General features: G+C 40.2%; 1 protein-coding gene across 1 annotated transcript; it reads left to right on the top strand.

Moving 5' to 3' along the window:
• The first annotated feature begins 26 nt into the window (after nucleotides 1-26).
• On the top strand, nucleotides 27-19,007 carry LOC120750535 (elongin-A-like). The gene is made up of 11 exons (XM_040059360.2): nucleotides 27-160; nucleotides 7,220-7,276; nucleotides 8,943-9,055; nucleotides 10,095-10,797; nucleotides 12,186-12,285; nucleotides 14,600-14,773; nucleotides 15,312-15,409; nucleotides 16,179-16,359; nucleotides 16,713-16,836; nucleotides 18,546-18,664; nucleotides 18,804-19,007. The coding sequence occupies exons 1-11, from the start codon at nucleotides 80-82 to the stop codon at nucleotides 18,863-18,865; spliced, it is 1,812 nt and encodes a 603-aa protein (XP_039915294.1). The 5' UTR covers nucleotides 27-79; the 3' UTR covers nucleotides 18,866-19,007.
• Nucleotides 19,008-24,171: the final 5,164 nt, after the last annotated feature.

Below are 24,171 nucleotides of genomic sequence, written 5' to 3'. Positions count from 1 at the left end.
CGGCAGAGGCGGTGCCATGGCGGAAAAGGGGCGAAGCGGCGGCAGGGCCGAGGCGGAGAGAGGGCGGAGCGGCGGCGCCATGGCCGAGAAGGGGCGGAGCGCTGCGCGGAGGGTCCGGGGGCTGCAGGAGCGGTTGCGCTGTGCGGCAGAGCCCGCGGAGGTAGCCGGCCGGGAGGGCGTGCGCGGCGGCTGCTGGGCTGTTATTTCTGTGTTCATAAGGAGCTTTTCTATGCGAAATAGGTGCTTCTGCTTGGTTTTAAAGGCACACATCAAGAGAAGCGGGGGCTGTCACGCCTTGCCTTGTTCTTCCTGGTCCAAGAAGGACTAGGCTGTTCTTCTGGAACAGCTCCTGTAGGGTGGCCAGGATGCTCAGTAGCTGCGGAGAGCAGCTAAGAGACGCCTGAAACAGGCAGAGAAGAGTGGGGAGCACGGTCAGAGCAGGTGCTGAAGCTGCGCCGGGCACTGTGGAGGCGCACGGGGGACCACCCCCCAGGCTGTGGGGCAGAGGGGACCAAGGCGCACAGGGGAACCCCCCCAGGCTGTGGGGCAGAGGGGACCAAGGCGCACAGGGGAACCCCCCCAGGCTGTGGGGCAGAGGGGACCAAGGCGCACAGGGGAACCCCCCAGGCTGTGGGGCAGAGGGGACCAAGGCGCACAGGGGAACCCCCCCAGGCTGTGGTGCAGAGGGGACCAAGGCGCACAGGGGAACCCCCCCAGGCTGTGGGGCAGAGGGGACCAAGGCGCACAGGGGAACCCCCCCAGGCTGTGGGGCAGAGGGGACCAAGGCGCACAGGGGAACCCCCCAGGCTGTGGGGCAGAGGGGACCAAGGCGCACAGGGGAACCCCCCCAGGCTGTGGGGCAGAGGGGACCAAGGCGCACAGGGGAACCCCCCCAGGCTGTGGGGCACAGGGGAACCCCCCCAGGCTGTGGGGCACAGGGGAACCCCCCCAGGCTGTGGGGCACAGGGGACCGAGGCGCACAGGGGAACCCCCCCAGGCTGTGGGGCAGAGGGGACCGAGGCGCACAGGGGAACCCCCCAGGCTGTGGGGCGCAGGGGACCAAGGCACGCCCCGCTCTCTGAGCAGCAGCCAGCACTCCCAAAGAAATGGAAGCAAAGTAGCGGGTGCCAAATTGGCTCAATGTTTTATGAAAAAATAAATAATATTTGACTGAAGAAGGTGTATTCAAGGCAGTGATGTGGGTTTTGCTTGGTTTGGCTTTTTTTTTTTTAAATTCTTGTTTTGGAGGGTCACATTTGCTTTGAAAATACAGGACACTTTTACCTTGATGGGTTTCAAAGGCGCTAAAACTTGATGAAAGTTTGTGGTTAGAGGCAGAGGGCAGCAGTAAAAATGACATTGTATTTGGTAGCTGATGAGAAGCTTAGCTATTAATCATGCCTACAGTGTGTTTTCAAAGTATGCGTATGCATATAGAGGAAAAACTGATTTTTGTAGCCAATAATGGTTTATCTTCTTCATTGACTGTGATGTAGGCAATATCTGTCTAGAATACAAATATCTGTGCAGGTACTTCTTCAGAAGTTTTAATTTGCAGTTCAATGAACCTAAGATCTCTTCTTCTGTGAGAGAAATTATCAGCTATTACAGCTCCTGAATTTTTACTTGGGATCAGTGATGATACAGTTTTTAAACAAGAGGTAGCAAAGGAAAAAAAAAGAAGCAATTCTAGAGGTAATTAGTTTTTAAGTGATCCCAAACCAGTAAGTTTCAAAACATTCCACTAAAGTGAAAAATGAGAACAACTCTGGCTGATATGGATTCATTAAGGGAGGGGAGACAATGTTTTTCATGTAGTATAGCTGCAAGTAGGTGCTGCGTAAAATGGAGCTAATGGTGGTGCTGCAGCACTTCTGTCCCTGGTAAAGCTGTCTAGTGAAATAGAAGTATTTATGGGTAACAGGGCCTAAGGAGTAGCAGGGAAAGTGAGAAACTCATAGCTGTAAATTGGCAGTCATGAAAGGTACTTCTAACAGAAGTTGAATCTAATAAGATGAATTATGTGGTTAGTATCTTCAAAGGCAAAGATGAGAGTTCTAGAAGTGTGTGAAAATAATTACAAATCAATATTACAGATGTGTACATAGGCAGGTGTTATTGTCAGATACTTCTGTTCCATACTGAGAATAATATTTGTCTTTGGACTTTTTAATATTGCTAAAAACATTTTGATAACCATGCAGAACATCAATTGCACATTTCAAAAACTTCTTAGTAAAGTTTGATAGCTACCTACTGAGTTTTCAGAGAATTGACAAAAGAAAGGAGAGGTATTGAATGATGCTTATGGTTCTAGGGAAGGTATGGGAGAAAAGTACTGTGCTGGTGTTAAAGGTCAGCAAAATGGTCTTCACTGGCATTGATCATAAAGGAGCCCACTGAACACTGCATGATGTTAAGATGTAACTGATGAAGAATTAAAGGGTGGTGCCATGAGCCATACCATTCAGTGAGATACTATGTAGATACCTTCTGCTGAATTTATCTCAAATTGTGTTTGGCTGACACTAATTGTCATAAATATATGCAAGCTTCAATATGTTTGACTTGTTTCTGTATGATGCTGATTAGGCAAGCAGTGTCATGGGCCTGGTATAATACAAGAAACTGATTTCAGTTGTGCTCACCGAAAATAAGTGCCAGAACTCATCTGGAAACAATGTTGGGTGGTGGTTTTTTGGGGCGTAGGAGAGTGATTATGCATCTCTTTGTGACATGATGCCACTGAAATATTCCTTAATTTAGAAGACAGCAAGCATTGTAGGGAAATGCTACACATACTGAAGTAATTTGTATCAAATGAAGAGAGTCTCTTCTAGAAACCGAATTTGATCATGTGGTAAGTTACATTCATTTGAGCAACACATGTTTTACCATGGCTCAGTGGAAAGTCACAGCCAGGAGCTATGAATATAGGTCACTCAGGATAGGAGACAGTATTTTGGAAAGCATTGACTCAGAAAGTGATTTGGAGCTCTGATGTATTACCAGTTGAGCGTGAAATTGCAGTAGAGTGCAGTGGCTTATGGAGTAAATGCTATCTTTGGGTAGCTTAGCAGGGTTATGTTATTATTGCTATATAGCTTTAGAGGGACAATTAGCAGGAATATTATGTTCTGTTCTGAGGACTGTTTTTAAAAACAACACTGGCCAAGCTGGAAAGATAATAAGATGGCCAGAGAATGTCTGTAGCTCTGGCTAGCATAACTTAATGAAACTAAAGAGCCAAGGTAAAGTGTGTGATTAGTATTTACATTTCTGTGTTGTGTAAGATGATTGGAAGAAAGCTCCTTTAGTAATCATTAGATTTAGTAGCTGAAAACAAAACTAGGCAATTGTTTTAGGTGAACAGCTGTGTTTGGGTAATTTTTTTTGTTGTTTGGGTTTGGTTTTTTGTTAGCCGAGGGCATAGAGATTGTTTGCTTGGGGCAGAGTTGGGTTTTTCCTAAGGTGTTTTCCTCAAAGTCCTGGTGCTCTTTTAAATGAGTTGTCGAGCTCATCCAGGGCTGTTGACTTTATGGAATTCCACAAGCTTTGTTATACGAGAGAATAAGCTAAAGAATCATAGGGAGCTCTTTGAAAGAGACATGTAGCTATTTAGAGAGGAAGGAGAGAAAACAGGAGTTACTGTAGAGAGATGTTGTCACTCCCCTGAGGACAGATGGTCTGTGAAGCTGTTAATGGGTTCCATCCTTCCTGAGGTTCCAGGTTCAGATAGGAAAATAAGAGGTGACTGTACAACAGTTCTATAAAGAATGATGGAGCAACACTGGTGTAGTGGGAAATGACCAAACCCAGTGCACCTGGCGGCTGCTGTTACCACTTTGCATTCAATTTTGGTTCTGGAAAATTTTGTTTGCTTACATGCTTCTTTCCCATTGCTCATTACCATTGATCTCAGCTCTCCAAACTCCAGCCTGCTTTCCCTTCTTCCCAGCATCTTTCCTTGCTTTCATTCCCACTGTCATCTTTGCTTTTATCTCACACCACTATGTGGGTGCTAGCTCTCAGTCTGTCCATAAGGCTTTGCCTGTTTATATTGCACGAATACCTAGGTCTTGTTTTTTTCTTGGAATGTATTTTATGGAAAAAAACCCCAGCCCTAAAGGGTTTTGATCATTCTTTATAAATCAGTATTTAGTAATTATGTAGACTAGTCCAGGAATTGTATATGAAGATAACTTCAAAATTTTTCTATGACGTTTACAGTCTCTTTTAAAGTTGGTGGAGTTTTTGTACAAGGATATAACTGATAGTGGTATGTGAGGTAAAATAGTCTGAAAACCACTGGAGGGTTACATATGTATTACGTATATATGGAAGGTCTTCCATAAAGAAATTACCAGATCCAGTCCAGTGAGATTAAGAGCCAGATAGGACACAAATGCTATGGTGAAAGAAACGGTGAGAGAAAGATCCCTCAATAGTCAGCCTTCATTTTGATTTTGAGGGCCTGCTCAGAACAGACTCGATAATTTTGCAGTATTTCATGCAATAATTATAAAGGTATGCTATACATAGGTATAATGACAACAGTTTCTGTTTCTAGCAAGCTCTGGTTTTGGTGACAGACTTTACTGTGTCCTGTGCTTCACAGTATACCTTTCTCCAAAGCACGATAGATACCGGAGCTTGGTATTTGTGCTTTGTTTTTGCTAGAGAAATCAGAGATCTCTTGCAAATAGGATAAATACAAAGTTTCTCTGCTGCTGCAGATGCTTGCCACAAATTATATTTGCTTATTTTCTGATTGTGTCTGTAAGTTTGGTTCTAAATCCCAAGAACTTGGAGATGTGTGATTCCTACTGGCAGGCTGGAGGTGGCCTTTTATTTTGTCCAGTTACAGAATGGAGTCTTGTATTAGTCCTGTACATGCAGAGCTACTGAGTCCCCTGCAGCCTGAGCTGTTCCCTGCTTCTAGGTAGTTGGTATAACTTCTAAAAACCTTATCCGTGTGTCTGATCCATTTTTTCTATTTTTAAAATGAAACAGTGATATTTATCTTAATTTTCCAAATGTGATATACATTTCAAGTAACCAAAACAAGCAGTGTGATCTGTAGTTTAGAAAACTTTGAAAGTTTTGTTTTTCATTAAGTTGTGTTGAGTGCTTTTGAACATGCTTGTCGTCTAGGTACTTTTGTAATTTGGCCTGTTGGTTTGAAGCTCTATAAATATGAATTGCCTGCTTCCTGATTTTTTTCTTGTGAAAGAAACTTGGCTTTATGAGTTAACTTAGTCCAAAATCCATCAAGAGTAAGTATTCAAAACCCCTATTCTCTGTATCTTGATGAAGACATCCATTAGTATCCTTCTACAAATAGGTTTGTCTCAGGCAAAACAAATGGGATTTATTCCCAGTGGTTTGCACTGCTTGATTGTCTAGCCACGTTAAACATCACAATATAATGTGTCAGCAGTGGGTTACTTCCTTTTTCATTGCAAAATAAATTAAATCAATGAGGATATATAGTCTTCTAATTAAATAAAAGTGAACTAACTTGACACTGATCATCTCAAGCATTAGAAACTATGTTAACATTGTGAGCAATTACTGTTTTTCTTGGGGAGTGCCTTATCTTAAAGATAAGCAGAACTTCATATGGCTTTGTGCTGGTTCTGAAGCCTTGGTGAGGAAGGTGTTTTGTGGTTGTTTGTTTTTTTTTTTTTTTTTTTTTTTTTTTTTTTTTTTTTTTTTTTTTTTTTTTTTTTTTTTTTTTTTTTTCAATTTTTGGTAGGTATCCTGCCATTTTGTAGCTAGCTGAACTTTTTGAGGGAGATTTGATTTATTTCCTCTGGTCCTAGGTGTATGTCTTCCTTGTCTCATACTTTCCCAGGCTGTGAAGCATTTCTCCTCTGCTTGTCTGGACTCAGAACCATTGTTTCAGGGTGGGTGATTTGGAGAAGATCTGCATGCCAGGCATGTAGATAGACCCCACTGAACACAATGAAAATCAGTGTCAAGTGTGGGATTCCACTACTCGAATGCATTATAGTAACAATGAAACTTAGAGCAACAGTAGAGAAATATATCTCTGGAGTGCAATTTGTAAATTGTTTCTTTGACCTTGCCACTCATTTTTTAGTACCTCTTCCACCTCCTGCAATGCCATTTCAGAGGCAGTATCTGATATAATAAATGACAGTTCATCGGTTATTTAAATTAATGGAGCTGTTATTGTTGTCAGAAGATTTCTGGGTAGTGTGTTTTGTGTTCCTGCTGTTATACTGAGAAGTGTCAATGATCTGAAACACTTGACTAGTATTTCAGGCTTTATGAAAGCCCTATGAAATGCTGCTATTTCAGTTGTACATTAGTTCTGTAGTCTCCATAACACAGGTTCATATGTGTGGTTGGGAGTGTTTTAGTGGCAGCACTAAACTGGGGAATGCTATTCTTAAATGATGACAGAAGGAGAAGACAAATTTGCTGTGTATGGTTAGCTGCAAGACTCTGGGATGCTATATACCCCTTGCCAAATAAATTGGGTTATATTGCTGTTGAAATTTATGCTCTGCTTATAAATAAGATTTCATTGTTATTAAAACACTTCTCATGGGGAGATGAGCATTTTGTATGTGAAAATATCTTTCCTGCTTTTATGGAAGTGTTGAGTTTTGTAACAGGTGCAAAGCTTTGACAGTGCAAAAGAAAACAGTTGTTCTAGCTTGACTTGTTTTGTTAAAGTCCAAATTGCAGTTATGATTTCAAAACCTTATTTTGTGCAGTCTGGGCTCGCACCAGCTTTGTTGTCCTTTCTTGGCCTGGATTGAGGGAGTAGGGCTGCTGACTGTGAGGCTTGCTGGTTTTTGCTTGGTGGCTTTGCATAATGCAGCTTTTGTCCTGGCTCTGTGGCAAATGAGGACCACTGCTACAGGATGAGTAGGCATATATATGTAGCCTCTACTTCTGTGTTATTGATATTTATTGTGATGTCTGTAGCAGTAAATTCAAACTATTTACTGGATTTTCTGTTGTTACTGAAATTGAGGGCTCGGCAGGACCGTACTGGTTCACAGCACAGCCTGCAAACACTGCCCTGATGCTCAGTAAAGGAGTGCTTATGTTTTCCAGGAGCTGCTGAATGTTCCTTTTAACACTATTGTGTATTTTTGGATTAAATATGTGAATGAGGATGAGAGCAGAATAAGATTTCCAAGTATTTTTTTAGAACAATAAATCCAATGTTTCCTTCCAGATTATAAAAACACTTAAGGTACTACAAGGTTTGGATTTATCGCTGGACATTTTAGTGGTAAGTGATCAGTAATAATACATTAAACTCTTCTGTAGTGAATTACTATTTAAATGCCAAGAGTGTGCATTTGTACAAGTGATGAACATGTTGCATTTTACAATTTTGAATTTATCTCCTATTTGGTTAGATTAATTTTCCAAAAGCTGGTCATCCAACTTGATAAATGAAGTATTATGTCAACAGTGATAGTACAGAGCAGTGAACTGAGCATTTAGAAGACACTCTGCTAACTTTTCACTGTAAAGCTGCCTTAAGTCAATGCTTAAAGCAAATATGGGTGAACCATTCTTTAGGTCAATTGTCTAACTCCTCCATCTTTCATTAGCAGCTCGAAGTTAGTTTCTTGCATTTAAAGAGCAGGAATCCCAAATAAAGATTCCTGTGACTTTTACCCTCATCCAAGCTGCGTCCTATCAATATCTATATTAGATATTCTCATACTGGTTTGTGAAGCTTCTAGCTATTATAAGCAATGTGTTTTGAAAAGAAGAAAAATGTGGATTTTGTGAAAGAATTCTTTGAAGAGTAAGAGGAAAGATATAGTTGCCAAGAGATTTGGATGGCCTATTCGCGTAAAGGCATTTGCCTGCCCAGACACCGGCAGACTTCTACCATGAAGCAATATTTATTTTGTTTTCCAATAAAAATACATAATCTCATATTGCAATTAGTTGTTTAAAATTACAAAGAATTTCTGCAGATGATTCATGTTCCCATTAATTTTGCATGCTTTATAATGGGACAGACTTCGATGGAAGTCTTCAAGTCAAATAGAGGAAAGTGATGTCTTAGTGGAGGGCTCCACATATTTTTAATGCATTTGAAGAACAGAAATAGCTTTATGAAGTAGTCCCACCAGATTTCTTCCATTTGTTTGCAGTAACTGACTTACCAAATCAGGCTGCTCAAATTATACATAAGCTAAATATACTGGAAGTGAATTTAAGGAAGCCCTTTCTGGAGGCTGAGCTGATTATGTGGGAGTAATGTGTAAAGCTCAGACTTCACAGGAGTATAATTTCACTAGCTAGCAAGAGCATTCACAGGCTGCAGTGAACCTACTGAATTCCCTGTTTTGCGTGCATCTTAAAAGTGAGGGTTTGTGAATCAGACATGCTTACTGATAAAACAGAATTAAAATCACCTGTGATTCTACAAACACTGAGTCGGCAAGATTTTTTTTTGCTTAGACAAAACAGAGTGAGACTTGCAGACACAATGATATTATGAAAATAACTCTACTGCTCTGACCCCTCAACCCTGTACTACTGGTTGAGATGTATTTTATATTACACCTTGCCCAACATATATGCTCTCTAATGTGCTCAAATGTACTTCCTTTGAGCAAAGAAATTTGAATTGATGCATTTTGTGGGCTCAAGCATTTGAGAGAAACGAAATTCCTGAAATATGTACATTTAATGGAGGAAAACTACTTTATCTTAGTTTTATGAATTAAGCCTGCTTCTTGTTCCCCATATTTGGTTATAAATAACGACTTCCTTCAATTCCACTTGCAGTATGAAGAGGGTATTTATTCTTTGGCTGCCATAGGGCTGCTCTGAATACTAGTCTAATACTGTTTGTAGCTGTTTTAGAGGAGATTTTATTTGGAACGACAGTTGATTTATTCCACCCCTCTTTCTTTCACTATCTTCAACAGGAAACTGGCATAGACAAAACAGTTAACAGTTTTAGGGAACATGCCACTGCCGGGAATGTAGCTAAAAGTCTGTTAAAACAATGGAAAAAGCTTATTTCTCCAGAAAGTAAAAGGTAGGTGTGAAGTTTGTTCCTTAAAGTTAATTATATTGTAGTGTAATTTTAAAATACAGATTGGAAACTTAGGAAGATGTTTGGAATGACAAATGTACATTGAATTGGAATGTGAATTGAATGCAGTTGTAAAATATGAGGAAAACAATCAAACCATTATTGGTCAACTAGCCAGTCAGCACGCTGATTTCAGCTGCTTTTTGTGACTGGCACAAGTTCTGAGGTCCCAGCTGGTGCAAATAGGACTAAACCATAATGGGCACTGCTCTGCACTTCAGGAAATTGGGGAACTTGCTCTTTCTTCCCAGAGGTGGTGGTTAAATGAGGCAGCTCTCCAGTGATGTGCTTGTGTAGAGGTTTTTCTTGTAATGTTCTTGTGGGCTGAGGGGCTTCCAACATTGGAGGAGGCACAGTGAAGAGATGCAGTTTCTCCTGAGACTGAAGCAGCCACCACTGCCATGGCCAGGCCTGCTCTGCTTTAGATATTTTGCAGAGTTCCAACAGTTCCAGACAGTTGAGCTGAGAAAGCCAAGGGCATAATTTAACTAAATAGTGCATTTTAAATCTGAAGTTGTTCAAACAGCAGGAAAGTAAAATACCAGAACCTGTGCTAAGTAAATCATGAAGGCCAACCTGTTAATCTGTATCACCTGTGGAGCATGTTGTAAATTTTTCTGTCTCCTAGTTATTTCAAGCACAATGTTATTGTTATAAAGCATGCAGGGAAGCTTTGTGAAAAGTGGTATATAGCATGCTATAAGCAGATAGTACTGCCAGGTTTGTTTTCCTGCTCAGGGTCCCTCCCCACTTGTTTTGCTATCAGTTCTTGCTTCAATATTTAGCAGTGCTGGACGCAAGAGCTCTGTGATTCTGTACTGATAATGGAAGGATAAGAACACAGTGCAGAACTGAAGTCTGGGTTTTGTGAAACTATGACACATGGTGTGATTTTTTTATGCTTTCAGTTTTACTAATATCGGAAAAACTAAGAATTTAGCATCAGCTGCTGAATGGGATGTAACTTTTTTTATTGTTGCAGTGATCACAAGGGAAGAAAAAATAATGAAAAAGAAAAACGTGAGATGAAATCTTCTGTTTCCAAGGAGATTAAGCCTTCAGAGAAGCCTGAAACATCTGTACTGGCCTTTAGAAGTTCCAGTAGTGCTCCCATTTCTACGAAGTTGAATAAAGAGCGTATTTGTAGCAAAAAGACCCATCAAAGTACAAATTCTGAGTCTCCAAAAGAATGTGATAATAAAGAATGTAGCAGCAGTGGTTCTAAGCATGCTTCCCAGGGTACCAATTCTCAGGCTAAAGAAAGTAAGTTCAAAGAGAGCGTCTCCACAGTGAGCAAGAAAATTTCAGAAAAGCAGCATTCCTCTGCAGCCAATGAAGGCTTATTACCCCTGAAGGAAAAGCCTAGTAAGGATGCTTCCAAAGAGAGAAATCCTAAACGTGTGAAGAAACCAAAACAAAATCTTGTCATGAAAGACCAAGCCAAATCATCTAGTGATGAGGAATTTGAAGCCCCTACTATGTCTTTTGAATCTTATCTTACTTATGATGAAGTTAACTATAAAAGAAAAAGAAAGGCTTGCTCTACAGGTGCACAGCCAAAAAGGTGCTGTGAACAGAAGAACAGCTCATTACCACAAAAGACTTCAAAACTTTCTCAGGCAAAAGAGGGAGCTGAAAATGTAAAAAAATGTGAGAGTGATCAATCAGAAACTCCCAGTAAAAAGGTAAACAACTACAGGACTGAGATAACAGCAGATAAACTGCAAACAAACAAGTGCTTTGGACTTTTAATTTCAGTGAAATTTATCTGTATTTATTTTAAAGAACAGATTGCATGACTGATGTATCAGCTGCATTGCAATTGCCAATAATTACAATAATGGCAAAAAAAGATACAGTTTGCAATTGATTTGCTTGTATTTTTAGCATTATTTCCAACCTTACAGTAGTTTTTGGTCCTTACCAACTAATCTTCATTTGGCTTGCAAAATGCAATGGCAGTTACCTTTGGAAAGATCTCCACCTTTTTTCTTTCTTGACCATCCTGGTTTGTGTCTGCTGCAGCTCTGTGTATAGAACAGTCCTTTTGCCAGATGCTGTGGTTCTTTAATAGGGAATGTTAAGGTTTGCAGTGGAACTGAATATTCTTTAAATGCATTGAAGTAAACCACAGTGTTGCATATAAAACTAGGTTATACAGATTCTTAATCTGAGCTGTCCTAGTCCCTTGAAGTGCACAAAGCTTAGGTAGCTCCTCTGAGAAAATATGTATGCAAAAAGGTGTATTAATTAGACCTTTTAAATGAAGACCTTTTGTGCACTGAAAATCAGTTATCTTCAGATTTATGTTTTCACTGTGATGTGAAAGCTTCAGGCTTTTTTTACTACAGAAGATCTGCAATCTGAATGTGGTATCTTCTGTCCCAGATGGGAAAATTAATGTAGAGGCTTATGTATGATACTCTAACAAACTGAGGAAAAACCTTTGATATTCAAGCAGTTGTGGAAAGCTACTATACATACTTAAATTAAGTGCAGGGAATACCAGTTTTGGGTTGCAAGTGCCTGAGTTGCAATTGGAGGATACCTGAGACCCACTCTAGATGTTGCAGTTGATCCATTTGTAGGGACCCATACTTAACAGGCTGCTGCATCTTTAAATCCCTTGTAGGGCATTAGCTGTGAATGTTTTAGGCTAAATGGCTTACTGAGTGTGATCTAGGAGACTTGATAGGACCAGGTATAAACTTGTGTCTTGTCTTTTAGAATTATGCTTTTGTCATCTTGCAGTTTTGCCTCATTCACTGCATGCCTCAATAGTGATTTATTTGAAAGCCTGTTAGCTCTATATATTTACTCTGTCCTTTCTATGTGCTAATTGCAGATGTCCCACTAAGTTCCTTTTGTGGTATAGTCTTGGTAAGTGGAATATGAAAGGATAGACTGAAAAGTAATCCTTTGAGTAAATTTTAGTGTAGAAAAGCAAGAATTCTAGTTATCCTAGTTAATTTGGGGATTTGCATAAATGTTTGGGGGTTTACTGTAGCTTATTTTAAGCCTGGTTAACCTGAATTTTATAATTGTGAAGTAATCTTTCCTTGACTGTGCACAGGCCAAAGTGGCATCCCTCCAAGAGCTTCTTAATACTCCACTACCTAAAACTCTGCCAGGCATCTCAGAATCATTTCTTCCATGTGCTGCAGACTTTACAGGTAAGTAATATTAAAGGCTGATAAATGTGAAATAGTGGAGGTTTTTACAGCTCTGTGTAGAAATGTTTTATCCCCTTTTCTAATAAGCTGTATGTAATGGTCTTAATTTAATAAAACCGGGCAGACACACCAATTAATGTAGGGGTTTTAGTATTTATTCATTTTGTCGAGGGAGAGATTAGGAGAAAAAAACAAAGCAGGCTTAAGCTTAAAAATGAACAAAAATAATTTTATTAACACACACTAAAAGAATGAAGGAAAAAAAAAGTTAAGAAGAAAACCTAAACTAAAATGGAATGACACTTTAAAACACGCTTCTCTCCTTTTACAAACTATTAACTTTCTTATTAAATAATATAGAAAGACACAACTTGAGATTTTCAGTCAGTTTCTCAATTATTAGGCATAATCACTCATTACTTTAGGAGGAGTATCTCTAAAGTTTTTTTAATGAAGATGTTTGCCACAAGACAAAATAGTCCAGGGCTCTCAATGTCACACATCTGCTGCCGCCTGGAGTTTTCGCAGACTGTGATGTTCTATCAGCAAAGCTTCTCAGTGTATCTGGGGTACTATTTACGAATACTTCTTCTAGTCTAAAATCATCTTTGTCTCAAAGGCTGAGACCTCCTTTTAACCCAGGAGCGGGGGCTTTAAAGTTCCCAAATAAATCTCAATTACATCAGTCCTTAATTTTGATTAGAATAGCATTCAACCCAACGACACTAAGATGCTGCAAAGAACAGTTCATTTCTCCATAGTTTACCCTAGAGAAGTCTGGTTAAAAATGTCCACTTCTTCAATCCTGTTCTAATATTATTAGTTCTTTCACTTCTAATCTAACTGACTTCATTTGGTGTCTGTTCCATGTACCCTCTGTTTTCTTTCTTCTTTCTTTTAAGGAAGAGTTGTGCTTTAAAAGTTCTATGTTGCTAGAAAAAGCTTAAATCCACCTGGGCCTACAAGGGCCACGTGCAAGCCCCGGGCTGCAGGAGCTGAAGAAAATGCAAAGCTGTGCTGATGGAGGAAGCTGGTAGATGTCCTTTTTTCCACCCCTCGGTCTCATCCAGGGTTGGCTAGACTCGGAGTTGTTAGGAGCTGCAGGCTTTCTTTCTCTGCTGCCAGTGGTGATTAAGCTGAGCCATGTTTTGGCCCCTTCTGCCATGGTCCGAGCACGTGGCCAGCACTGCCGAGCTGCAGCCGCCCCTCTTCCCTGCCGGCAGCAGGGGAAAGGGCTCAGCCGGCCCAGGCCCTCTCCCTGTGAGGGCAGCGGCCCTCAGAGGCCCGGCTGAGCCCGGCCCAGCCGCCCAGAGGGGCAGCAGAGCCCGGCCCGGGCCTGGCCCTGCTGCCCACGATGTTACCTCATGGCTGATTCCAAAACGAGAAAGAGATCGAGCAACAGCAAATTAGCTTTAAATGTCCCCTCCAAAATCTCACCGACATTTCCCATTGGTCAACTTAGCTGCCAATATCCCAGCCAGCTTTTTGATAGGTCCCTGTCCTCCCCCCTCCCCCAAAACCACTCTATGGTAATGGCAGGGAAAAACATTTCACATTTCTCTATAACCAGAAAACAAAATTGTGCCAACCCATGATACTGTGTTAGCTCATCAGTCCATGGCAAAGACGGGCCTCACTTTCTCATCTGTAGAAATCATATTGAAGCTAAAGGGAGTTACCAAGGCCTTCCTTACTGAGTAAAGGAATACTGAGGAAGGTCATCACAGGCTTGGAGAAGGCATAAATCAAGTGGCAGTTCTACAGGCTCAATTTATCTTTACTCATTTCTATACTTTAGAGCAGGCAAAGCCTTGGTAGAAATTATCTTGGGTAAAACAAATATATGAGAGACTAGGTCTAGCTTTGGTATAGGAACCACTTGCATCATTATAGGTAGGTGACATAAAGTACCAGTAGTTCCCCTAGCAGCTCTTCTGATGTTTCAGTGTTTTCCTACCACTGGGATCTTGAAACATTGCTGCTATTGCAGCTTCTGTCTTCTCTAAGATAATTGAGGAGGATTAGTTCTATAGATGGGTAACAGAGCAATCGAGGTGTAGCTCATGTAGACTGGTGATAAATAATGCAAGACTAGTTTGAGTTGGTGCAACTTACTTGCAGTGTACATCTTGGAATTTGTTAGGTGATGGTGAATGGACTTTTGCAATTTACAGTACGTGCAAGGCTCCCATGCTGTAATGCAGTAACTTTGTATTAAGAAAATACTTTGTATATGTAAGTAAAAGTAATATATGTTTGTCTGAGAGCTGAATGTTTAAAGCATTGTGAAACCTGCCTGATGTTTTGCTTGCAGCATCTGCAGTTCCTGTTGTAGAAGCACCACAGCAAGTCAATGACATAGTTCAATTCACAGGACAGAGACTGAACTCTAAAATGCAGGTTTACTCTGGCTCTAAGGCAGTCTGCCTTTCGAAGATGCTTACACTGTATGAGCAGTGTGTCCGCATGCTTCACAACAATATTGAGTGTGAGTATTTCAGGGCGTTTGTAGCACTTCTGGCTCTAAGGGGATGAGATTTTTTTCTTCTCCATGCCACCCACTGGCACACTAAAATATATTGCCCCTTCCTGCTAAAGGTGACGTGGAGCTGGTTGAAAGGCACTTGCAGAAATGGATTGACTGTGCTAAAATGTAGCTTTATTTTGAAAGTTTACAATTTTTAAAGGTCCAAGTTTACTTAAAATAATATCCTATAAATGATAAACTAAAACTTCTGCCCTTCCCTCCATGTTTATTGTGATCAAGACATTCTTTTCTTCCTTGCATAGGCAGAGGAGGAAGTGATGCATATCAGTAAAGATGGGGCAATGACTATTCAAAGATGCTTTATCCATCCTCAAGTATAAGTGCTAGTCAGTATGGAACTGCTGATTTATAAGTATTTTCATAGCCTTATATAGTGATTAAAATTAAAATTAACTTGTGTTTTTATTTTTAAACTGTGAGTGGTATTACCCATTGAGTAAAATAAGTGAGATACTGAAAGTACTGTCCTCTTTTGTAGTGCTACAAGAAGCAGAAGGTGTGCCCTTTGAAATTCTTGAGCCTGTGCTAATACGTTGCACGCCAGAGCAGTTGTTTCAAATAGAGAAATGTAATATGGTAAATTCTGCCTTGTTAAATTTGGGGAACCACAGAGTTCCACAACTCCACGGGCTGCACTGGTTTTCTGTCTTGCATACTAGTTTCTTTGAATTCAGCTGTCATTATCAAGTCTCCCGTTCTGAAGTTTAAAACATTCAAGAGAATAACTGTTGATGACTAAGTGAAAGACAGTGTGTATAGAAAAGTATTCCTGTTTCTAAAAATAATAAGAAAAAGAAGATGACCATAGTATTTACCACTGAAATAGCTGGGAAAGTCAGAACCAACTGTTTTCAAGTTACAAACTATTAAGCCTGCAAAGCACATTGGTCAGGAGTTATCTGGAGGGCAATTTCATGCGTGTGGTAGATTTCTTATCTACGCTGTTAGGACTTTAGCTCCATGATGCACTTGGACATTGATGTTCTGAGTGTGCAGTCCTTCCTAGGGCAAGTTAGTCTTTTCTCTGTGTGCTTCAAGTTGAGAGGCAGAGTGGCCTGAGCCTGTGCTGTAAAACACAAGTCTAGCCTGTAAGCATGGCACACTGACTGAAATAACACAGCTTCAAGCACTGCTGCTTGAAGCTGTGTTATTTCCAGGCTGTAGTCAATGTCCCTGCATGTCTGTATTGCCATGGTGAGGGTATCTGTGTCAGCACGTGTGGTGGGATTTGTTCTCTACCTTCTTCCACCAAAGGTTTGGGTCATGTCAGTAGGCTCAGAGAACAGGTACTCTTGAAAATACTATTTTTAAATCTCTGATTTAAGATATCTTGTGTTCAAACTAGATGTTTATAAAAGAGACTGACCACTTGTGGAAGAAACACTGCCAAAGAGATTTTAAAAATGAGAGCCTTCTGGAATATGAGTCTTGGCGTGAAATGTACTGGAGACTCTTTAACCAGAGAGAGGAAAAACTGAAGATCCTTACAAAAATTATTCTTTCAGCTCAGTCTGAGAAACCAAAAGGTAAAATCTTTGGTTAGCTCTTCTACTTACAAAACCCAATCTCTTCTGCTGTTCTTTACAATATGTTTGGTTTAGTGATTTGTTTGTAGTGAGTACTAATGCCGTACTTCATCAAGAATGAGAAATGATGAGATGACAAATCATCAAGAATGAACGCTGTTACTCTTAAATTAAAATTTGCTTAAAAAATAAACATGTGCATTAATACAATATGTTGGTGTATCCTGCAAATAATGCATTTAGACAAATCTTACCTTACTGGTTGGACTAAGGATTCTTAGCAGCAATGCAATTTTGGGCTTAAAGGACATGAAAAGCCTTGCATCCTCTGCTTCTTGCTTCTATATTATTAGGCAGGCAAGCAAAAATGGCTTATGTGACTGGTGCAGTAAAACCATCCAAGAACATTTGCCGACAGCAAGAAATCCATGGGACAGCAGGACCTGTCATCCAGCTTCATCTCACAGAGAAGTGCAAGTAAGTGCACTAAGTGTTCTATGCTTTTAATTTGAGTTTGTGTCTTTGTCAGTTCAAAATCATGCTTGCAAAATAATTTTAAAGTTCTAAATAACTCTATTTACTTTCATTTTTTTAAAGTGGCTAGTAGATAGAAACAGCCTTGCCTTTTAAGTCTTGTGTACTCCTCTGGCATGTGTGCATTGGCACTGCTCATTTCTCAAAAGTGACAATGAACTCACCTTCCCAGGTGGAGTGTAAGTGGATGCTGTTTCTTTTCTCCAGTTTGCACTAAAGCCACTTGGCATCTTAGGGCAATTCATTATTGATGTTTTGGGTCTATAAACCTGCCTAGTAGCCTCACATGTTCTCCTGCTTTGGTAAAATCCCAGTCAGCTGCCTGCTGTGATACAGCTGACCAGAATGAACCACAGGAACTTTTAATACTTTTTTTTTTTTCCCCTGTGAATTTCAGAAGCTTAGTCAAACAGCCTTGCTGCACAAGGTGATTGTAAGTATGGGTTAGGAAGGGCAGCCTGAGTGTAAGGATTTTCTTAAACTCAGCTTTTACACCAGATAAATTTTCATAACTGTGCCTTTAGCTGGTGAGATTTGGAAGGTTCTTTCCATAGTGTTGCTATTTCCAATGAAAAGATAGTCCCCCACCAAGGCAGTAACTTAAGGCACTTGGAGTTGTGCTTTTGCTTTCAGCTGTTCTGTGGGAGATTGATTCTGTATTGTGACAGACCTTTCCAGTTTAGGTGCTTCAAGTACAGTAGCATACAAGTACACATGTCCTTTGTGCTCCAGTAATCTCTGGACCAGTAGCTGTATGATGTAGACCAAGCCTTGCATGATTTTTTTTTCTCAGACATGAAAGAAGCTGTGAGAGGGTCATTGATTTGCCTTCTTGAGAACCAAAGGGTTTATTTAGGCACAATGAGTTAAACTTCACTGCTTTGACCTATTGGTTTTTTAAGCTGCAGAATTTGCATGGCTGAAATTCTCACTTGGGAAGCTGGTCTTGCAGGAGCTAAAAAATCCTGCTAAGGATTTGCATGCAGATGTGCAGATCCTTAACAGGCTGCTCTTCTCAGTCAGTGTGCAGTACCAAGTGCTGGCAGAATCCTCAGTGACTGCTTCTGAGGAGTACAGGGCTGGTGACATTTGGTGACATTGTGCTGACACTTTAATGCTATGTTGGATTAATGGTCTTTAACAGGAGGCATTAGCTCTGTATCTGCCTCAGTCCTTGTCTCATTGATTGAGGATTCCAACATGATATTTTGCTAGTTGTTTTGCCTTTTGCTAGCCAGTTACAGAGTGGTTTTTTTAAACATTTGCCCTCATTCTCTGTCAATGAGCTAGTTAGCAGTTCAGCTGTGTTCAAAGAGGAAAATTAACACAAGGTGCAAACTAGAGCACGGGGCATTACTAATCACAGTGGTATTGCCGACCATTTTGATTTGTCAAACTGTGATAATTTAAAGACTAGCAAGAGATATGAAGCCTTATGAATTTAATATTTGTTCAAGAATTAAAATGGAAAAGATAGTCATCTATGATCCCTTCTAACCTGAATTATCCTATAACTTTGAAATGTATAAAGTCTCTTAAATGTATCCAATCAGGATGTTGGTTTTGGGTTTTCTTTTTTTTTTCCAAAATGAGCCAAAGCAAATGGTAACTTGATATTAAATGTTAACTTCTTTTCTTGCTTGTTTTAAAAGAACAGGGATTCCGGCAATGAGAGATGGAAAAAACACATTATCAAATCTGATACCTGCTGGCAACTGTAGAAGTTCTAGCTCAGGTGTCATGATTCAAGATGGAAAGAAGCCTACCAAAAGTAAGTGGCATTTCCTAAGATGATCAATTTAATTATTTTAACCTTCTGCCTACTAATATGTGCTTAATATTATACTAATAGCATTTTAAGTTGCTCACAGCTGTAACCCTAACTGGTCTTTGTTTTGTTTTTATTGAAGAAATAGCACCAATCATGAAGAAAACTTTGAAAGCACTGAGGAGCAGAGTTGGACAACGATAAAATGAGACGGCATTTGAAGCTTATTTGATGTGACTGTGTGTATATTATACTACAGTGAATGAAAGTAATGTTCATGTAAGCACTGTTCAATTTTCTGAAAAGTTGCATGGGTGAATAATTAGCAATAAATACTGAAACCTCAGTCCTTTCATACTGCTGCTTTCTTAATTGAACTGAAATAAGGTCAGCACACACTAATGATAAATCAGTTTATATGAACCCTTATAAGTGATGTATTTATGAGTTTAAGCTGGTGAAAGATTTGGGGCACAAGTTTTGTTAGGAATGGCTGAGGGGATGAGGGTGGGTTTAGTCTGGGGAAAAGGAAGCTGAGGGAAGTTCTTATTGTTCTCTATAGGTACTTGAAAGGAGATTGTACATGGGTGGGGGTTGATCTCTCCTCCAAAGTTCAAGATTTCTCCTAAGGACAAGAGAAAATGGCCTCAAGTTGCACCAGTAAAGGTTTAGATTGGATATTAGGAAAAATTTCTTCACTGAAAGGTTGTCATCATTGGAACAGGCTGCCCAGGGAAGTGGCTGTGTGTCATTCCTAGAGATATTTAAAAGATTTGTAGATGTGGCATTTGAGGATCAGAGTGCTGGATTAACAGTTGGATATTGATTATCTTCAAGGTCTTTTCCAACCCAAAGAGTTCTGTGATTCTATGATTGTATGTAAGTGTGGAGATGAAAGAAAATGTGGCCTGTACCCTGATCTGCTGCTCTCAGTCTGTCATGAAGAGGCCTAGGTTACAACCTAACAGCTGCTTGTCTTAAAGTAAATAAGCTATTTGGTCTTAGATAGCTGTCCTTTGAAGAGTTAGGGACTGCTGCAGTTTGGGGTTGGTGTAGTGATTGGCTTTAGTTTTAGAAATGAGGTATGTTTTTGTAGCTTTTTCTAAACCAGTTCATTTGCATGAATCATAAGCCTGACTTTGCCTTGAAGGCAAGGCTTAGAAATGGAGGAACTCTGTTAATTGCACTCAGTAGTTGCAAGTAGGTCTTACTTCTTCCTTTGTATTTCCATGGGATTTGGCACCTTAGAACTCCTCACCAAGCACAGGGTGAGGCTGTCATGAAACCTTTGAGTTGATGTCTCTTACTCAAAACACCTTATGTGTGAATTTCCTCACCATCCTATGCTACTAAAAATGGCTTTTACAGCCATTAACATAGTCACTGATACATAGCAGCTTGTGCAAATGCCCTGTTTATACAGGGATTTGAAGTCAGCAGGTGTGCTGCTGTGTTGTGTTTTTTCTCCATGCATTATAGTTACAGTAAAAAGAATGGAAATTGAAAACATGCATATTGAACTGGAAATGCTTGGGGAAGCTTCTGCTGTTTCTGGAAGCAAAACAAACATTAACTAATAGGAGAGGTAATGCAGCATCTGTCATACATACCTGAACAGTTCATCCCAGAAGCATTCTTCACGAGATTTAAATTTGGCTGAATGACCAATGTATCACTCTTTGTTGCTAATCGGTGGCAGAAGCTCAATTCAGCTGAAGATTTCTATCAAGCGTGGTATCTTTTTTGTGTAAGAAAAGACAAAGTCATTGGTTTGGCTCTGGCATTTGAGAACACAGCTGTATCCATCCAGAACAGATATAGATGATGGGAATATCCACTTTGGAGGCTGAACAACTTCCATTGTTGATTGGCAATAACTTTTCCTATCCTTGACAATGGTAGCAGAGTTATGTGGAGGGCAAATTTGACTTAAAAATTAGGAAGCTCTCATTTCCTCTTGTCACTTTCTCTCGCTTCAAAGGCTCTAGATATAGCTCTGGTAAGAGGTATGCAGAGGATGTTCATGGGATCAGATTGTCATCCTGACAATTTCTAATTTAGAAAATACACTAGACAAGCAAATCTCTTTACTGTGAAGTATTTGGTGCTACACACACTTTACGCTAGGGTTTTTCTTTTGCTCGTGCTGTGGTCCCCTCCTGTGGACTAGTGCCTACCTGAGGCTGCGGTATGCTGGGGTGCTCTGGGAATGCATCTTTGTGAGGAATCTTGTTTTTGTGGTTTGACACTGCTTGATGATACAATACAAATCAATCATGGAGGCAAATTCAAAGCTGACTTCAAAAGCATAGCCTCTTAATCTGAACTAGAACACAAATGTTGATGCTTCTGCAGTCTCCTGCCTTCCATCCCTGTATACTGTTAGTCCAGTATGAGGAATTATTGCTAGATATGTATTCCTGGCATCTGACATACCTAATAGTACACGTGGTATTAGAGTATATTGGCATGAGGCAGATGACTTTCCTTTGGGTGAGAGATGTGCGGTTGGTTTTGTTTCAGATTCCCCAGGCTGGCTGCCACATGTCATCAGAGGGGACCTCTGATCCTTCTTGGATAAGGGACTATTTTCACAGAAAGACTGAATGTTACAAGTGCATGATGGTGTTCCCTTCCTTAAAAATGCATTGCAGCTCCTAGTCCTCCTGCCGTTTCTCTGGAGAGTTTTATCCCAGCAGCATAATGCTTTTCCCTCCAGGTGATAAGCAATTTCCATATTAACTTCTGAAACATTAAATAAGTGATGGGAGAAAAATATGGGCACAAAAGGAATGTCCTGCTGTGGAAAAGACCACAGATGTGTAATATTTCTTTTCTTCTTGAGATTTCTTTTTTCTTTCATGCATAGAAACCACTTTCCACTTCCCGACAGTGTTTGTTTCATAGCATTCAGGAACGTTTTCCATCCTGTTAGTGGTTGGGCCCAAGAAGAAAGCTTGGCCTGACAACTATACCACTTAAAAAAGGAGGCTGCATGATGTTGCCATCTAAACAGTCCCTGTGGTAGGAGAAGGAAAACAGTTTTGAGGTGAAGCGTTCAATTTTATGAGACCCTGCTCAGAAGGCATGTGAATTCCAGGAGCTAAGCTCTTCTTGGGGGACCTTGTAGGCGTTTAAATGTTAGCTTAAGGCCAGAATGGGGTGTAGGGTTTGGCATGATCCTTCTGGAAGAATTTGTAGTCATCAGTGTAGTGCCCCATCCATGCTGTTGTCAGTTGTTGCTATATCTGAGCTGCTGCTAAAGCAAGGCACAGCTGGGATCCCTGCTCACAGGGAGGTTGTTACAGCTCTGAGCAGGATTCCATTGGCTGTGTGGTACCTGGGGATGTCTGAAGATTTCTGGTAGTTATAGGAGATAACCTCAGCAGAGGAAAAAAGAAATCCCCTCACACAGTGCAGATCTCAGACTTGCCATCTAAAAGCTTGACAAAATGTCTGTACCAAGGTTTAATGCAGTGAAAAATGTTGATGCACTGATGGATAAGAAGACCATCCTCTATATACTGTTTTTGGAAAAAAAACCCAACCAAAACAAAACACCACTTGACAAAAACGCAAATCACCCAGTGAAAGTTGCCTTGTTCTTTTATTTGTTTCCTTTCCCAGCCCTTCCTGTAAAGACAGGAGGGGTTTTTTGAGTGGCTGATTGAAGGCCTTGGTTAGACAGCTTACTGTCTCCTCTTTCAGCCACTTCCTCTGCTGAACATGGTGGTAGAAATGATCTTGGGTTTGTTTATTTACAGGACAAATGTACTGTGATTTTTTTTTCCTTTTTTTTGTTTGTTTGTTTTGTTTGTTGTGTTTTTTCTTTGTTTTTTTTTGTTTGTTTGTTTGTTTTGTTTTGTTTGTTTCTTTCTCACAAGTTTCCATATAAGCAATTCTTCCCTCCAGCCCCCAAAACATTTCCTTTCCAATCTGGTGAATCAGAGGGGGAAAAGAATGGTGTTTGATTCTTCTGATCAATCGTATTTGATCCAGTGTAGGGGCTGGGTTCAGCATTTCTTGGTGTGATCATTTGCCTTTGGTTCTCAAAGGTCTCTGTTTTGGGTACCATTGTTTAGCAATGAAACCTTTCAGGAAAGTGATGGAATCACTCTGTAGTTGTGCTTGACATTAGAATGGGAACAGGTTGTTCTTCCTGCGTAATGGAAGTGATGTGCAATGTATCTGCCTCCTCTCTTACAAATTCTAGTAAACATTTTTTAATGTTCTTTATTCAATTTTCTGTTTTGCACATGTGAGAGTTGCATCCTAGCACAGCTATCTTGTCTTCTCCCTCTCTAACTTTTTCACAGAGCTGAATTATGTTTTATTCTGTGGTACAGAATTCCTTTGATTATATGTCTTGGGTTGTTTTTAAAACTTCAACCCTAATTGTTAGCAAAAAAGGGGCTCTGTGACTACACATATATTATAGAGACAGAATTGCAGGCTTTTCAAAAGACAAGTATAATTTGTAGAGAGTTTGGATCTAAAACAACAAAAAAGCAGATGAAAAATAAGCATTCCCAAATGTGTAAAGGAATGTACTAATCCCAAAGGGATTGAGGAGATTGTTTCCACAGATGGACATACCAAGTCCAACTCTCTGATGGCCTGGAGATGAAACATCCTGGAATCTGAGGTCTAACAGTCCTGTGCATTTTAACCCTACTCAGCTTCCTCACCAGTGTGCCCCAGACAAAAATTATACTAGAAATGGAGCTTGGAAGTACTAGGTTTTCTAGAAGAAAATATGTGATGAGACTGTCATAGTTTTTCCAGAAATTAAGCGTCAGAAACTCAGAAAATTGCTAACTATTTAAAGGCATAGAAATCTAGTTTCAGAATCCAAGTGTTTCTCTTAGTTTCTGAAGATAAAACTAATTCAGGTCAGAATAGTGTGCAAGGTTGCACTTTTGTTATTTTTTTCCCCCCTCAAATTGCAAAACTTTAAAATTCCTGATTTAAATGTGAGACTACAAAGTCATGAATGTAGTCTTTGTAGTTTAAGCCCTAAAAATGGTGTGCTTGCTTTAGGAAGTGCTGGAAGAAGCCTTCAGCAACATATGTTACGTGGGCTCTGTTTACAGAGAAGTTGCCTCTTTTTATCCTCGGTGACAGACCTAAAAATGGCACTTGCTGAGGGACAGGGCCCTGTTTTCCCACTCTGGAAAGTCTTCTGTAGCTGTCCTCCTACAGATCTTTAAATAGGTATCCAAGCAGTAGACAAAGCTTTTTATGACATCACCAGGCCCTATCCCTTTGTGTTTATGGAATTGCTGAGACTGCAGAAAGAGATGCTGCTTCAGAAGCAGGAAAATTAGCTGCTCACGCAGAAAGAAAGAGGAGCAAACTACTGCTGGCCTCTGGAAAGAGTTGAACTTGCAAGAGGGGCAAACAGCTGCTGAGACCAGATTGGGAAGCAATAGTCCCTCTTTTTAAGTTGCTGACCTCTCTGAGGGGCAAACATTGAAGCACTCTTCCTTATGCTATCTAGCTCTGCATAT

This window comes from Hirundo rustica, chromosome 3 (assembly GCF_015227805.2).
Source record: "Hirundo rustica isolate bHirRus1 chromosome 3, bHirRus1.pri.v3, whole genome shotgun sequence".
NCBI classification, from domain to species: domain Eukaryota; kingdom Metazoa; phylum Chordata; class Aves; order Passeriformes; family Hirundinidae; genus Hirundo; species Hirundo rustica.
Note: the sequence above shows the minus strand (reverse complement) of the source record. Positions and strands in the feature narration are given on the sequence as shown.